Raw genomic sequence first — 15,474 nt, forward strand, 5'->3', positions numbered from 1 at the left:
CCTATGGGCTCCAGCAGAGTTAACCTTGGCCATGCCAGGCACCAACACCTCTGCCGGTGGGGTCCTGGGGCTAGGGGTACACGGGACCCCAGGCTCAGGACCATGCAGCCCCCCACAGCATTGTAGGGGGGTGCAGCATTGCCCATGCATGAGGACTCTGCGACACCATTCGTGTCACACCTGGGCCATGTGTGCCTGGGCACATCCAGGGCTGCTGTGCCAGTCAGAGATGCCCACGCATGGACGTGGACACGTGTCCATGCTGCACACACACTGTCACACACAGCGTGGCGTGGGCAGGGGCTGACAGGGGCACACACATGCACAGCCAGTTGTGTACATGCAGCATCACGGCCGCTGCAAAGGCAGCCCCACACGCCTGCACCGCAGCTCCAGCAAACCAGCTCTGGCACGCAACGCCCACGCGGCACACACCTACACAAACAGCATTCTTCCTCTTTCCCAACAGCCAGAGGTGCAGACAAACAGCCACACACACACCCCTACATCTCCTCCAGACTCTCGCCCATTGCTGTCTGTGCCCAGAGGGAATGGACTGTGCAGAGAGCACCCATCTGTGCCTGCCCCCTCTGTGCCTTGATTTCCCTGAGCACTGGGCTGTGCTGGGGTAGAGCACGGTGAATGGCGAACCCCCAAACCCTCCTGGTGCTCTGGATCAGGGGTGCTATACCAAGGTCTGAGGGGGGATACAAAGTGGGGAGGGGGCCCACCAGCACACAAGGAGGCCCACACACATGTGTGTGTGTGTGTGTGTAGATGTTCAGGCAGGGATACGCATAAACTAGGAGAGAGTGTGTGTGCATGTGCATGTGGGAGAGTGCTGTGCTAGGGGCTGTGCACGTACACAAGGGGTATCTGTGTGTGCACACACGTTGGTGTGGGTGTATATACCCACCCCTAGGTGTGACACCCTGATGTGCACACAGGGCTCCAGGAAGGGGGAGCCAGGGGAGCGCACACCCTTGTGCACTCAGGGTGTGCAAACTGACACACGCATGTGCCCAGAACCCCAGGACTCCGCTGCCAAGTGGGGCTGTGGGCAGGAGACTGTGGGGGTAGGTGCCCATGCCCCAGCCCTGCGGGGGTGGGCAGCCAACAGGGCCTCGGCTATTTCTTGGAAATTTTGCAGCATTCATTTCAGTGCAAATAAAAGCTGTCATTGCCGGAGAAATGATACTGATCGGGGTCTGAAAAGACAGCAAATTACCCGCCTGAAAATGCACCGCTGGAAAAAAATGCATATTAAACACACAAAAAGGCACTTTGCCATCAGCCGCGCTTCCCCCGCCGCTCCAGAATAACCACACTTTACATAATTCTCCCTCTCCACCTCCGAATTAATTTCGCAGACAGAGGCAGAGGCAACCCTCTGACAATAGCGGCGGCGGGGGGGGAGTGGGGCTGGGGGCTGCTGGGGGAGTGCCTTGCTCTGAGCTGGGGGCACGGCAGTAATGGGATTTGGAGCTGGGGGAAACCGAGAGGTTTTGGAGGGGAGGGTGGGGACGACGACGACTGAGGGGTTTGGGAAAGGTGAGTCCACGGGTGAGGGTTGGGGGTAATGGGTGGATGTACCCAGTTGTGGGGCGGAGCACTCTCGTACTCCCGCCTTGGGTGCTGGGGATGGGCCTCCTTGGGGTGGGACTTGTGGGGTGATGCCCACCCTAAACAGGCAAGTTTTGGGCCAGGTGTTTCCTATAAGGGACAACCCCTCATTGGTGCTAACCTTCACCAGGCTTGTGGGTGCACCAAAAGGACACCGTGAGGCCGTGTTGCCCACCCAGGCTGACACTCCCAAACTAGCACCCCTCTAAGAAACCTGCCCTATTTTATGGGGTGTGAAGGCACCATGCCCTGCACCCCAGCACTGCCGAGGGAGCACAGCGGGTGGAGCAGGGGCCTGGCGGTGATGGTGGCGGGGGGTTCAGGTGGCTGGGTGCTCAGCGCTGAGGGGCTGACAGAGGTGAGGGTGGATGGCGGAGGTTGGCACCGCGCTGCTTTGCATTTTCAATGACAGACCCATGCCGGGTGCTCGGGAGAGTGGAAAAATCTTATTTGTCACCTGCTGGCGATGCGCGGAGGCTCCCGCGCCGCGGCTAATCTTGGGGAAAATGAGGATGCCGGCGGGGTGGCCCGCGGGATGGGCAGGGCGGAGTGGGGCTGGCGAGCTGGGTGATGATGAGCGCCGGGCCGCGAGATGCTCACACCCACCTGGTGATCTCTGGGTGTGTTGGCCCCATGGCACCGATCCTGCTGTTGCATGTGCGTGGGCTGGGCAGTGCTTGGGCATCCAGATGCAGGTGCCCTGTCCCCCAGCCCAGTCTGCAAAGGGGTAAGCTCTGTTCTTCCATTCCAGCTCCAGCAGCAGCTGCTTGCCTCGCAGTACCAGTTCCACAGGTTGGGACTGCCTGCACATCCTCTCAGGGCACTCAACGGACTTTTTTGGGAAAGTCAGCATTTGGAAGAGGGTGCAGGCACTGCCTGATGCCCCATATTTACCCACAGGTGCCCATCCCACACCTGCTGTACCCTGGCTTTTTGAGATGCCAACACCTGCGGGACACCGCAGCGCTCTGCGGCCAGCTCAGATTTATCCATTATTTTATATCCACACGCCTTTAATTTTTACAGCCCTGTTGGAGCACTACCCAGGGCTGTTAATAACACCAGGCTCTCCCCGCCCCCCATGTACATCCATCATGCTCCAACCAAGGTGCCAAGTGTGTCTCAGGGCTGGGTAAGTGCAAGCATGGGGAGTCCCATGCCCCTGTCTTCCAGCCAGCACCTTCATGAGCAGCAGGGTTGGATTCCCTGTGCCCACCCATGAAGCAGCCTGACTGGGTGCCCTTGCATCCCACTGGGGTTGGTAATACCTGGCTGCTTAGGATACCTGAGCCTGAGGTGTCTCGCTTGTGGGATTCATGATTCTCTCTGCCTTGACATGTGCCCCATGAAATCTGAGCTGCAACACCTGAGCTTGTGTTTAGTGTGCCAGGGTATGCATGGATGGCAGTGAGTGCTTAATTGTGAGAATGTGTGAAGGTACAGAGTGTGCATCTGTGCTGGTGCATGTCTGTGTGTGAGTGTACATGTGATGTACATGTGTGCCACTGCCTGAGTAGGTGATGCTGGGTCTGGCTGCTGCAGAAGGCACCATGCCCGGGCCATGCCCAGCAGCCCAGCACAGGAAGGAGCAGCCTCAGCAGCCCCAGGCATCGTGAGCTGTGCCTGGGGCCAGCCCACAGTACCTACAGGACAAGACAGCAGGTCCCACATCACTGAGCCACCTGTGCCATGACAAGCAGGGCCCCATGCCACAGCACCCAGTGTGTGCTGTCCGTCCCCAGCATCCAGGAGACGCAGAGCCCCTTCTGAGCATCTAGGGATGTTCTGGCACGGGAGAGTGAGGGTAGCAGGGCACCCCTGAGCACGACAGGCAGGATGGCTGTGGGGGGCCAGAGCACCCAGGCACTGCAGGGGGCCACCGTGGGAATTGCTAGGCTATAAATCTCCTTGCTGGGCCCCCCCCCCGTGGCAGAGCAGCTCACGATATTTATGTTGGGGATTTATCTGCAATGCAGTTTAATATTCCCGGACCTTCGCGTGTGTGTTTGAATGCACAGCTTCCTCCTTGTGCCACCCCTGCCACCCCCCCGTGCCCACCCTCTCACCCGGAGCCTTTCAGGCTCTGTCTCCTGCCCACCCACAGTCCTATCCCCTTGCACCCACTCTGGCAGAACGGGACCGGGACGGGCTGAGCCCCCCAGGGTGCCCGGGCAGGGAGTGGGGTGTCGTGCCGCCGGGATGCTCTTGGCACAGGCCGTCGGCCGTGCCCACCCGTGCCCCTCTTGGGTGTCCGGCTACCGGAGGATGGCGGCAGGGTCCCTGGACGAGAAGTGCCAGGCGGACTGGCACTGCCAGCCCTGTGCCAGCCCCCCAGGGGTAAAGGGGCCCAGGGACACCCCTGCCCTACCTCCCCGCCGGCGAGGATGAGGTAAGGCTGGCGGGTGGCACAGGGCTGCTTCTTTTGCATAATAATCTCGTTAATGGAGCCTGGCCTGCGGGAGAGCCGGGCTGGAGACACCACCCCCTCCCCGCCCCGCCGCCTCCCTCCGGCCCCGCCGCTCCGCCAGCCGCGGCGCGGGGCGCGGAGCGGTGCGCGGGGCGCGCAGCCGGACGAGTGGCGCGGGGTCGGTCAGCCCCCGGCAGCCTCCTGACACCCCCTGAGAGAGCCATTGAGCGCCCCCAGGGCCCCCCGAACATCCCGGTCAGCGTCCCCGAGCATCCCGGCAGCGTCGCCCCAGCATCCCGGGAGCATCTTCCAAGTATCTCGGTGAGCAAACGACTAGCGACCCCCAAGCATCCGCGTACTCCCCGGGCAGCAGAACGAAGATCATCCCCCCAGCATCCCTCGAGTACCTCGGTGAGCACCCCGCGAGCAGACCGGGGAGCAGTCCCCGTATCTGCCGGCGCGCACTTCCCGAGCATCCCCCGAATATCCCGGGCATCATCCCGGGGAGCACTTCCCGAGCATCCCTCGAGCAACCCTCGAGCATGCCCCCGAGCACCAAAGGCATCATTCTGGCCAGCATCTCCCCAGCACCTCCCGAGCATTTCCTTACCATCCCGACAAGCACCTTCCCGAACATACTGGGCAGGCAGCATCCTCCGAGCATCGCGGGCAGCATCCCCCGGGAACCCTCGAGCATCCCCTGAGCATCTCGGGCAGCGTACTGAGCATCATCCCTCGAGCTTCCTGGGCAGCCCCTGGCCCCCCCACGCTTTGCCGTGCCGGCTGCTGTCTCCTCTAACTTTCCGACGGCAGCAGCTCCCTGGCACGGGCACTGCCGGGCTGCTGTGCCAGGGCAAAACTTTGCCCAAGTTGTGGAAGGAATGGGGGTGCGGGGGGAGCCCCGCTGTGGGAATACTGGCCACCTCCCGAGCAGCTTTTTGTCCCCAACCCGTCCTCCCCCACCTGCAAATCCAGATACCATTCTGCACCAAGCAAGAAGCGGGGTCTCTTTTTGAAGCCCTCTCCCCAACCCATCTATGTCCCCACCCTCCTTTCCCCGCGGGCAGACCCTCTGCTCCCCAGCATGTCACCCTGACAGACACCCCTGCCTGTCGTGCACCAGCCAGTGGAGAGGGGTTGGGTGGATGGTGGTGGTGATTGTGGGGGAATGTTGTGATGTGTCCACGGGGTGCAGGGTTCCCCCAGACTGGAATTAACTTTGTTTACACATCACGCACCGTGCCACAATTTGACACGATGCAATGCAACACGGTGCACCACAGCACAATGCAACACCGCCCGCCACGGCACAGCACCATCCGTGCAACCCAACGTGGGGCCACACAACCTGACCCAGCCCACGGCACCCCAACCCAACAGCTCCCCTCACAAATCTCCCCAAAGCCCCTCTTCCCCAAGCTGCTCTCCCCATCCATACCCCACCCAAAGAGACTGGCTGCCCTGTGCTCCCCCTGGTTGGGAAGGGGTTTCATGGTGCTGAGTTTGGGTTCACTGGAACACCTTGGACATCCACCCAGCATGTGTGCTCTGGCTGGAGCACTGTGTGGGTGTGGGGGTGTGAGATTAGCTGTGCCAGAGACTGAACCCTGCCATCATGCAGGCGTCCTGCATGCAGATGACCTGCCCTGTCACCAAAGGAGCTGGCAGAGGGGACAGCCATGGGGTAGAGATGCCACGAAGCTCCTGGCACTATGGACAATCTCAGTGCCAGCAGTGGGGCACACAAGGGGATGGATATACGGGCAGCAATGACGACAAGAAGCAACCCCCCCACCCTTGCTCCTCCCAACCCCCCCCTTATCCATCTCTTCTGCCTTTTCCAGGAGCTTCCTTACTCACCCGGACATCACCACTTCCCCATGGCAGGCACGGCTCCGTCATGAACTGTGGGCTGCCTGAGCCTGCCCTCCACCTGCCCTGAGCCCCCTGCACCAGTGCTGCTGGTGGGGACCCCCACTCCCGGCCATGGAGAAGACCTACTCGTTGACAGCGCACTATGATGAGTTTCAGGAGGTGAAGTACGTGAGCAAGTACCAGAGCGGGACCCTGCCCAACGGCTTCGCCCTCCAGCTGGGCGCAGGGGCCAAGAAGCGCCGTGGGGGGCTGCCACGCTGGAGCCGCCGGGAGGTCTGTCTGCTCTCAGGACTGGTCTTTGCTGCGGGGCTCTGCGTCATCTTGACGTGCATGTTGGTCCTCAAGTACCTGGCGACCGAAGGGGACAGCTACTGCCTGGAGGGGTGCCAGGAGAAGAAGGCCTTCCTGCGGGCATCCCGCTTCCTAAGTGCCAACATGGATGCTACCATTGACCCTTGCCAGGACTTCTACTCCTTCGCCTGTGGCGGCTGGCTACGGCGACACGGCATCCCTGAGGACAAGCTGGTGTACGGCACCATTGGGGCCATCGCCGAGCAGAACGAGGCCAAGCTGCGGGCGCTGCTGAGCCGCCCCGTGCGGCGCCGAGCCCGTGACTCGGCAGAGAGGAAGGTCAAGGAGTTTTTCCGCTCGTGTCTGGACCGGGCTGAGATCGATCGGCTCGGCCCCCGGCCCATGCTGGAGGTCATTGGGGAGTGCGGTGGCTGGGATGCCCCTCCGGACCGCAGGGACATCAACGAGCTGCTCTACAAGACACAGGGCGTCTACAGTGCTGCCGTGCTCTTCTCCCTCACCGTCAGCCTGGACGAGAGGAACACTTCCCGCTATGTCATCCGGGTGAGGGCACTGTGCCCCTGCGGCTGTCCCCTGCCCCAGCCACCCAGCAGTGCCGCTGACACCTGCCTGATGTCACTGTCCTTGTTGCAGAGGCACTGAGTGCCTGCGCAGTGTCTGGGCTTGGCTATAGCAGATGGCTGGGGTGGGGACCCCTCCTGTCCCTGGAGACCCTCCTGTCTTTCCAGCATGGGACCCCTGTGTCAGGCTACCCTGGGGTGAGGGTGGCACCTCCAGGACAGGGCTGGGGACACGGGCAGAGAGATGCACCGAGTGCGGCAGTGCCGCCTGCTTGGGTGCTGAAGACAGCCCAGCAGGACACCAAGGACTCCAGAGTGCTGGCAGCCAAGCCGCTCACCTTGGCATTGTGGCTACCACCTGTACACAGGGGGCAAGCCCCAGGCAGAGGCAGGGAGATGCCCACCAACCCCCCAGTACTGTGCCAGGGCATTTTCCCATGGCTTTCTCAGTCTTTCCCACCCCTGCCAGACCACGTCACTCACCCTGAGGTGCCACCAGAATACAGGTGGGCTTTATCTGGCTGGCCAAGTCTCTTGGTGGGTCTGGGGTGCAATGGTGGGCATGATGGGAGCAAAGCAATGGCACAGCAGGGATGTGTGGTGGGCTCGGTGATGGGCATGGAGGTGGGCATAGCAGAGAAGGGTGGGCACAGGTGCGCATGGTAATGGCGTGGTGGGGACGAGGAGGTGGTGATGGCGAGGGCAGAGGGGGGACACAGCGGTGGAGACGAGCCGCCCTGCTGCCTGTGAGATGGTGGGGCTGTGGGATATGAGTGTGAGAAGGTGCGCGGGGCCGGGGCGGCTCGCTGCCGGCTCCGGGCCGCGCGTGTGTAACACTAGAGGGAGCGTCTGTCACAGGGAAAGGGTGGGCGGGCTGAGCGGGGACCCAGAGCGCGCCGGGGGGGACAGCGTGGGCGTGGGGGAGACATGGCTAAGGGTCACGGCTCGGGATGTCGGGGGGTGCGACTGGGGGTGGGTGTGCGATGGGTGTGAGCGGACAGGGTGTATGAGGGGGCTGGGCCGTGTGTGAGGGCTGCGGTGTGTGAGGGCTGCAGGTTTCAGCGCCCGTCCGGGAAAGCAAAGGGGGCAGGGGGGATGAGGGACATGGGGGAGGAAGGCTGGAGGTGCCCGTGGGTTTGCGGGCAGCGCTGCGGCTGTGTGAGTGGAGGGGGGTGGTGAAGTGAGTTGCGGGGAGCTGAGACAGTGAGAGAGGAGGAGAGGGTGCATGACTCTGTGTGTGTGTGTGTGCGTGCGTGTGTCTGTGTGTGTCTGTGTGTGTCTGTGTGTCTGTGTGTGTGTGTGTGTGTGTGTGTGTGTCTGTGTGTTTGTGTGTGTGTGTGTGTCTGTGTGTGTGTGTCTGTGTGTGTCTGTGTGTGTGTGTGTGTGTGCGTGTGTGTGTGTGTGTGTCTGTGTGTTTGTGTGTGTGTGTGTGTGTCTGTGTGTGTGTGTCTGTGTGTGTCTGTGTGTGTCTGTGTGTGTGTGTCTGTGTGTGTGTGTGTGTGTGTGTGTCTGTGTGTTTGTGTGTGTGTGTGTGTCTGTGTGTGTGTGTCTGTGTGTGTCTGTGTGTGTCTGTGTGTGTGTGTCTGTGTGTGTGTGTGTGTGTGTGTGTCTGTGTGTTTGTGTGTGTGTGTGTGTCTGTGTGTGTGTGTCTGTGTGTGTCTGTGTGTGTGTGTGTGTGTGCGTGTGTGTGTGTGTCTGTGTGTTTGTGTGTGTGTGTGTGTCTGTGTGTGTGTCTGTGTGTGTCTGTGTGTGTGTGTGTGTGTGCGTGTGTGTGTCTGTGTGTGTCTGTGTGTCTGTGTGTGTGTGTCTGTGTGTGTCTGTGTGTTTGTGTGTGTGTGTGTGTCTGTGTGTGTGTGTCTGTGTGTGTCTGTGTGTGTCTGTGTGTGTGTGTGCGTGTGTGTGCGTGTGTGTGTCTGTGTGTCTGTGTGTCTGTGTGTGTCTATGTGTCTGTGTGTGTGCGTGCACAGAGCCGGGGTAAAACGGGTGGTGCGTGTGTAGGGATGTGTGTAGGGGTGTGAGCATCCATAGGTGTGTGTCCAGAGGGGTGAGTTACCCGTGTGCTTGTGTGTGTGTGAGTGTGCACGTACGTGCAAGTGTGCTCAGGTGTGTGTATGGCTTGGAGGCTGTGCCTGTGGTTACAGCACAGCAGGGCTGTGTGTGAAGAGCCAGGGTGTCCATGCAGCTCGCCATGCAGGCTGCAGCACAGCAGTGGGGCTGGCCACGGGGCAGGTGGGGGACACCAGGGGGCAGAGAGTGGTGGCAGCACCGGGCAGGCTAAGAGGCAGCCTATGTGCCAGTCAGGCCATGGAGCAGGGGCCTGCTCTCTGCCCAGCACTCCCAGCCTGTTGCATGCTGCCTGTTGCAGCTCCAGCAGCCTCTAGCAGGAGGGAAACTGAGGCAGCGACATGCCCATTCCTGGGGCTGCTCCAGCAGAGTGCCATCCTTCGGCTCCAGGGACACCAGGGACGCTCTGCGATCTGGGGAAGGCGAGGGGTGCCTGGCTCAGCACAGCGCCCTCCCTCTGCTCACCCACTGCCCGTCTCTTGCCCCAGATCGACCAGGATGGGCTGACCCTGCCCGAACGGACCCTCTACCTGGGGCAGGATGAGGAGAGCGAGAAGGTGAGGGGGGCACAAGGATGCCTTGGGGACACCAGGAGAGGGACCAGCAGCCAGCATGGCTGGCAGACAGAGCGCACCTCACTGCCAGTAGTGCTGGGGACTGGGGTGCCATAGGACAGTGGGGGGTGGCCCTGAGCATCCCTTCCCTCTGAACAGATCCTGGCCGCATACCGAGTGTTCATGCAGCGACTGCTCACCCTCCTGGGGGCTGAGCACGTGGAGCAGAAAGCCCAGGAGATCCTGCAGCTGGAGCAGCACCTTGCCAACGTGAGGGGATGCATGCCATGAACTGTGGGGTGCCCTTGTCCAGCCCTTGGACATCTCAGTCACAGAGTTTTGGGGACGTCTATATCTGCTCCTGAGCAGTCTCTTTCCAATCCCTCCATGGGGACTTCCACTCCCAGCCCTTGGGGACCTTCAGACCTGGAACGTGGGGATCTCATCCTCTTGAGGACCTCATGGCAGAGCTTCAGGGACCCAATCCCACATCCTGAGAACTCCCATTCCCAGCCCTTGGGACAACCACTCCAGCCCCCCATCTGCTCCTTGAGAGGCCACTCTGGGCCCTGGTAGACTCTATATCCAGGTCTTGGGGACCTTAGTCTGGACCTTGGAGGGATGTGTGTGCCCATTGCTCAGATAACTCAGTTTCTTGGGACCTTCTGACCAGCCCTCAGGGTCCCACTGGCAGCAGAGGGTTCCTGGGGAAGGATGTGGGTCAGTACCCACATCAGAGATGCCCTGTTGCCCAGACCTGTGCCCCATCCCAGTGTACTATCCCTGTGTCACCCTCAAGGCGGGCAGTAGGATGGTGACAGCCATGCCCACCCTGTGCAGATCACAGTGTCCGAGTATGACGATGTGCGGAGGGATGTCGGCAGCACGTACCACAAAGTGACCCTGGCCGAGCTGCAGCACATCACTCCCACGGTGAGTACCCCTGGTGCCAGCCTGTCAGCCTGTCCCCCATCTTCCTGTGCCCCACAATTGTCCCTGTCCCCCTGCTCCATGCCCTCAATGCCCACCACCTGTCCCAGTTAAATCCCCTTGAGGATAATGCACTCCTCAGGTGGGAGGCTGGAAAGCCTGGAGGGGGTCCCCTCCAGGGTGGCATGGAGTGGGGGTCCCCATGCCCCCTGACAGTGCCTGCCCTGGCAGCTCAAGTGGAAGCGCTTGCTGGACCGCATCTTCCATGACAACTTCTCGGAGGAGGAGGAGGTGGTGCTGCTGGCCACCGACTACATGCACAAGGTGTCCAACCTCATCCGTGTGACACCCAGCAGGTGAGGGGGGCTGGCATCCCCTGTGCCCCTAGCACCTTTCCCAGCCTGGCAGGGGGCACAGGACAGCTGTGCCTGGAACCTCCCACCATCACCCTCCTCCTGGTGCTGGAAGGCCGGGCTGGGCACAGGAAATCTGGGAAAGCTTGTGGAAAAGCTTGTGGGAAAACTGTGGTGAGCCCCTCAGCATCCTGGTGGTGCCTGGACACCAGCTGAGGCACTCACGCTAGAGATCACCAGAATCAGCACACGTCAGGGAGGGACATGGTGCCAGACTGTCCCTGTGCCCCCACCAGCCATGGCCCCCCTGTGTCCCTGAGCAGGGGTGTCCCCATCCTGGCACATGTTCCCACCCTCCCCTGTGCCTGGGGACATGCTGAGGGCTGCTCCCGTCCCTGTCACAGGATCCTTCACAACTACATGCTGTGGCGCATCGTGGTGGTGCTGAGCGAGCACCTCTCCACCCCCTTCCGCGATGCCATCCACGAGCTCTCCAAGGAGATGGAGGGCAATGAGAAGCAGCTGGAGCCGGGTAAGATCTGCCTGAGCCAGGCCAACAAGCACTTCGGCATGGCCCTGGGAGCTCTTTTCGTTGAGGAGCACTTCTCCTCTGCCAGCAAAGCCAAGGTAGGTGATGCTGCCTATGGGCAGGAGCCACTGTGATCTCCCATCACCTTGCCAAAGTGCCTACTGCCCCCACCAAGGGCTGTCTGGCCGGTGATGGCTGGTGGGGATGCCGTGCCAGCACCATGGTGACCCACCATAGGTGCAGCAGCTGGTGGAGGACATCAAATACATCCTCGACCAGCGCCTGGATGAGCTGGACTGGATGGATGAGGAAACACGGAGAGCAGCCAGGGCCAAGGTAGTGGCCCCTAGCATACACTCCTGTCTTTGGCCCCATCACCAGTGTGGGGGCACATGGGATAGGGGCCTGAACCCCCCACTCATTTTGCTCACAGCTCCGTTCTATGATGGTGATGATTGGGTACCCCGATTTCCTCCTGAAGCCAGAGGCCATCGACAAGGAATATGAGGCAAGGGATAGCCCGGGAGCATGTGAGGACATGGGCACATGGTGGGGGAAGATGGTTCCCACATATGCATCAGGCTCTGTGGAGATGCCACCTCAAAACAAGCTCCCTCCTGGTGCTCACTGTGCTCACTGTTGGCAGGGTGCCCCATACCAGCAGTGTCATACAGTCCCTGGGGTCTGGGGTGGTGTCTCCTTCCCCACATTGCAGCTCCCAGAGCTCAGCCCCATCCTTGGCAAGGGCTGGCAGTGCCAGGGTGGCTCAGGGACCTCACGGAGCTGACAGAGAGGCAGCTGCCCCTGTGGGCACACAGCACGGGACATGAGAACACACTTGTGACACATCCACACAGTCACCAAGGCTCACAGGGGTGGGAGGACACCACAGGCCTGCCCTCCACACCCTTGGGGCTGGCATCTCCCTTGATGTGGCTGTGCCTCCCCAGTTTGAGGTGGATGAGAAGACCTACTTCAAGAACATCCTCAACAGCATTGCCTTCGGCATCAGGCTCTCAGTGAAGAAGATCCGGCAGGAGGTGGATAAGTCCGCGTGGGTATCCCCTTGCCCTGGGGGGACATGGAGGGGCTCAGCATGGTGACACCAGTGTCCCCTGGCCCCATGCCCGGATGCAGCCCACAGGCTGTAGGCAGAAGGGCACAGGGATGCCAGGAGTGCCCTCCTCTTCCGCAGCTGTGCAGAGGGATGGCACTTCCATGTCCCTCAGTGTTGTGCAGCCTAGCACTGCTGGCTCTCCTTGCAGGTGGCTGCTGCCTCCCCAGGCACTGAACGCCTACTACCTGCCCAACAAGAACCAGATGGGTAAGCACTGTCCACCCCCGATCCGCCCTTTGGACGGGAGCAGGGAGGATCTGGGATAGGGTCAAGGCCCAGGGTCCCGTGGTGCTCGATGATGCTGTGGGTGTGTACAGGGCAGGGTGACACCCAACTGCAATGTTCTCCTGTGTCCCCAGTGTTCCCTGCTGGCATCCTGCAGCCCACGCTCTACGACCCCGAGTTCCCGCAGTGAGTGTGGGGCTGGGGGATGACTGGGGGGTTGCCATCTCATGGGGTCACCCCCATCCTTGCCAGCACCGTGCTCTCCACCCTCTCACCTCTGTTCCCCACCCAACAGGTCGCTGAACTATGGTGGGATTGGCACCATCATTGGGCACGAGCTGACTCATGGCTATGATGACTGGGGTGAGTATCCCTCCTATATCCTGCCCAGATGTGAGGATGGGCTGAGGCAGCCAGGCAAGACGCCTGGGCCCCTTGGGACTACTGGAGGTGGCGGTTGCCTCGACAGGGGGACAATACGACCGGCACGGGAACCTGGTGCACTGGTGGACGGAGCGGTCGTACAGCAAGTTCCTGAAGAAGGCACAGTGCATCGTCAACCTCTATGACAACTTCACCGTCTACAACCAGAGGGTGAGACCCCCTCTCCTGCCGGGCAATGCCCAGCAGGGCACAGCTGTCCCACGGTGGGGTCCCTGCTGCCCCATCGCTTAGGGCTGGGTGTCTGCAGGAGAACTGACTCTGCCCTGCCCGGCCCTGAGACCCAACAATTCATCACACCTTAGCTTGAAAACTCCTCAGGGCTGCAGCAGCCTCAGTGCCAGTATGGGGATGGGGACAACTCTGTTCATGCTGACATTTCTCCTCTCTCGGCAGGTGAATGGCAAACACACACTGGGGGAGAACATCGCTGACATGGGAGGGCTCAAACTCGCCTACTACGTAAGTGTCCCCCCACCCTGGGTGTCACAGCCACGGGCAGCTGCTGTTGAGTGGGAGGAGACCCCCCAACCCCTCCTTGCTCCCTGCAGCAAGGGGTGGGCATGATCCTGATTGCCGGTTGCTGGGGGCTTGGGGGGGTCCAGGGTGGGTTTGGGGGAGTACCCAGGCCATGCTGAGGGCATCTCTTGTTCTCCAGGCCTACCAGAAGTGGGTGCGGGAGCACGGCCCTGAGCACCCCCTGCACCACATGAAGTACACACACGACCAGCTCTTCTTCATCGCCTTTGCCCAGGTGAGCCCCTGTCCCCTCACATGTAACAGCTATTGGAGCAGGAGGGTCGCCTTGTGTGGGGCCAGCAGCCCAAAGGGATGGGAGAGAACCCTGCGGGACACAGGGCCAATGGCCAGGAGCTGGGCTCGGCTGCATCAGCAGGTCCTGGGCTCAGGGTACAGAGCTCAGCCCTGAACGAGCACCCCACGCTGTCCTGTTGCTCCTGTGGACCCTACCATAATAAATAAGTGTGTCCCCCATGGCTTCAGAAGCTCCACAGTAACAAATACATTTGATCCCAAAATTCTAGGAAACCCTGCAGCCAGGCAGCTTACAACCCCAGAGACCCTACAATAACAAACATGTCTCCACGCTCTCCCACCCCACTTAGACCATGTACAGAGGCTCCTGGGAGACCCTACAAAAACAAATTCAATCAGGGCACAATTGCCCTCAATCCCTAGCAGCCAGAAGGGCCATGGTGTCCTGGGGGTTGCCAGGACCCAGGGTGCCCCATGTGGCTTGTCCATGGAACCTTTGTCCCGTGCAGAACTGGTGCATCAAGCGGAGATCCCAGTCCATCTACCTGCAGGTGCTGACAGACAAGCACGCCCCGGAGCACTACAGGTACTGGGTGCTCCCAAAATGGGGTGGGCTTGGGGCATGGTGGGTGCCAGCCTTCCTCACAGATGTCGGTGCTGTGCAAAGTGGGATGAGCACTCCCTTGGAGTGCTGGTGCCAGCAGATTTTGGGTGATATCCCTGGGGCAGGGGTGGGGTGCTGCTGGGGTGAGCACGTGCTGTGAGTGGGGTGCGAGGCAGCAGTGCGGGGGGCAGGGGGTGCCCAGCTCTGAGGTTCTCCCCTCTCCCGGCAGGGTCCTGGGTAGTGTCTCGCAGTTTGAGGAGTTTGGACGGGTCTTCCACTGCCCCAAGAACTCGCCCATGAACCCAGTGCACAAGTGCTCGGTGTGGTGAGGCCCATCCCCCTCCAGCAGGCTGGGACCCTCCATCCCCTGCCCTGCCTAAGTGACACCCTGTGCCCACTCCCCAACTTCCCATTTCCCCTCCCTATCGTCCAGGTAAAGGGGGCACGCTCGGGTGTCACAGGGGGTCACCCCAAAGGCAGGCACCTGCCATAGGGGTGTAGGCAGCAGAGACACTCGGGTTGGGCAGCTGCCTCCTGCCCTTCCACTGCCCATCCACTGCCCTGCGCACTGAGGGGTCCTCATTGCCCATGGAGGAACAAGGGCACGCCCAGGCACCCCTGTGCCCCCTTTTCTGTCCACCTAGCCCAAGCCCTTCACCCAGCCCTACCACATCCATCCCAGCGTCAGTCAAGGCAGGGAGAGGACTCCGAAGTTACCAAGGGGCTGCCCCATGCCAAAAGCCTTCCCTGCACGGTGCCCTCCCCGTGCCAGCCCCCTCCTGTCCATGCAGCAGCCCCGCCGAGGTGGGGCACAGCGGCGCAGCTGGGCCGGGCGATGCCAGCCTGCCTGGGAGCACGTGCACACAGACACTGCTGTATTTTTCGCTGCTGTTTCTGGTCAATAAAGCACTGGATATGCTGGGTGGCTGCCAGGGGCCATGGCCAGGGAGTGGGAGCAGCGGGCAGCACCCCCAGCCCTGCCCACATGGCACAGGCGCCCCCACTCCACCAACACGCCTGTCCCACCAGTGTCACACTGTGTGTTTATTTATCACCCCGCTGCCTGGGATTCGGTGTCCCCATGGCTGCTGCATCCACACCAGGGC

The 15,474-nt window shown here is 61.2% G+C and overlaps 1 protein-coding gene across 1 annotated transcript; it reads left to right on the forward strand.

The window, feature by feature from the left end:
- Positions 1-3,837: 3,837 nt before the first annotated feature.
- LOC137479869 (endothelin-converting enzyme-like 1) lies at positions 3,838-15,391 on the forward strand. The gene is made up of 18 exons (XM_068200535.1): positions 3,838-4,441; positions 5,875-6,760; positions 9,330-9,398; positions 9,555-9,665; positions 10,236-10,328; positions 10,557-10,681; positions 11,083-11,305; positions 11,445-11,543; positions 11,641-11,715; positions 12,158-12,261; positions 12,473-12,531; positions 12,684-12,735; positions 12,845-12,912; positions 13,019-13,143; positions 13,387-13,452; positions 13,649-13,744; positions 14,274-14,350; positions 14,598-15,391. Exons 2-18 carry the CDS (start codon positions 6,017-6,019, stop codon positions 14,695-14,697), a joined length of 2,286 nt encoding a protein of 761 aa, XP_068056636.1. The 5' UTR covers positions 3,838-4,441; positions 5,875-6,016; the 3' UTR covers positions 14,698-15,391.
- The last annotated feature ends 83 nt before the right edge of the window (positions 15,392-15,474 follow it).

This window comes from Anomalospiza imberbis, chromosome 10, assembly GCF_031753505.1.
Source record: "Anomalospiza imberbis isolate Cuckoo-Finch-1a 21T00152 chromosome 10, ASM3175350v1, whole genome shotgun sequence".
Classification (NCBI taxonomy): Eukaryota; Metazoa; Chordata; class Aves; order Passeriformes; family Viduidae; genus Anomalospiza; species Anomalospiza imberbis.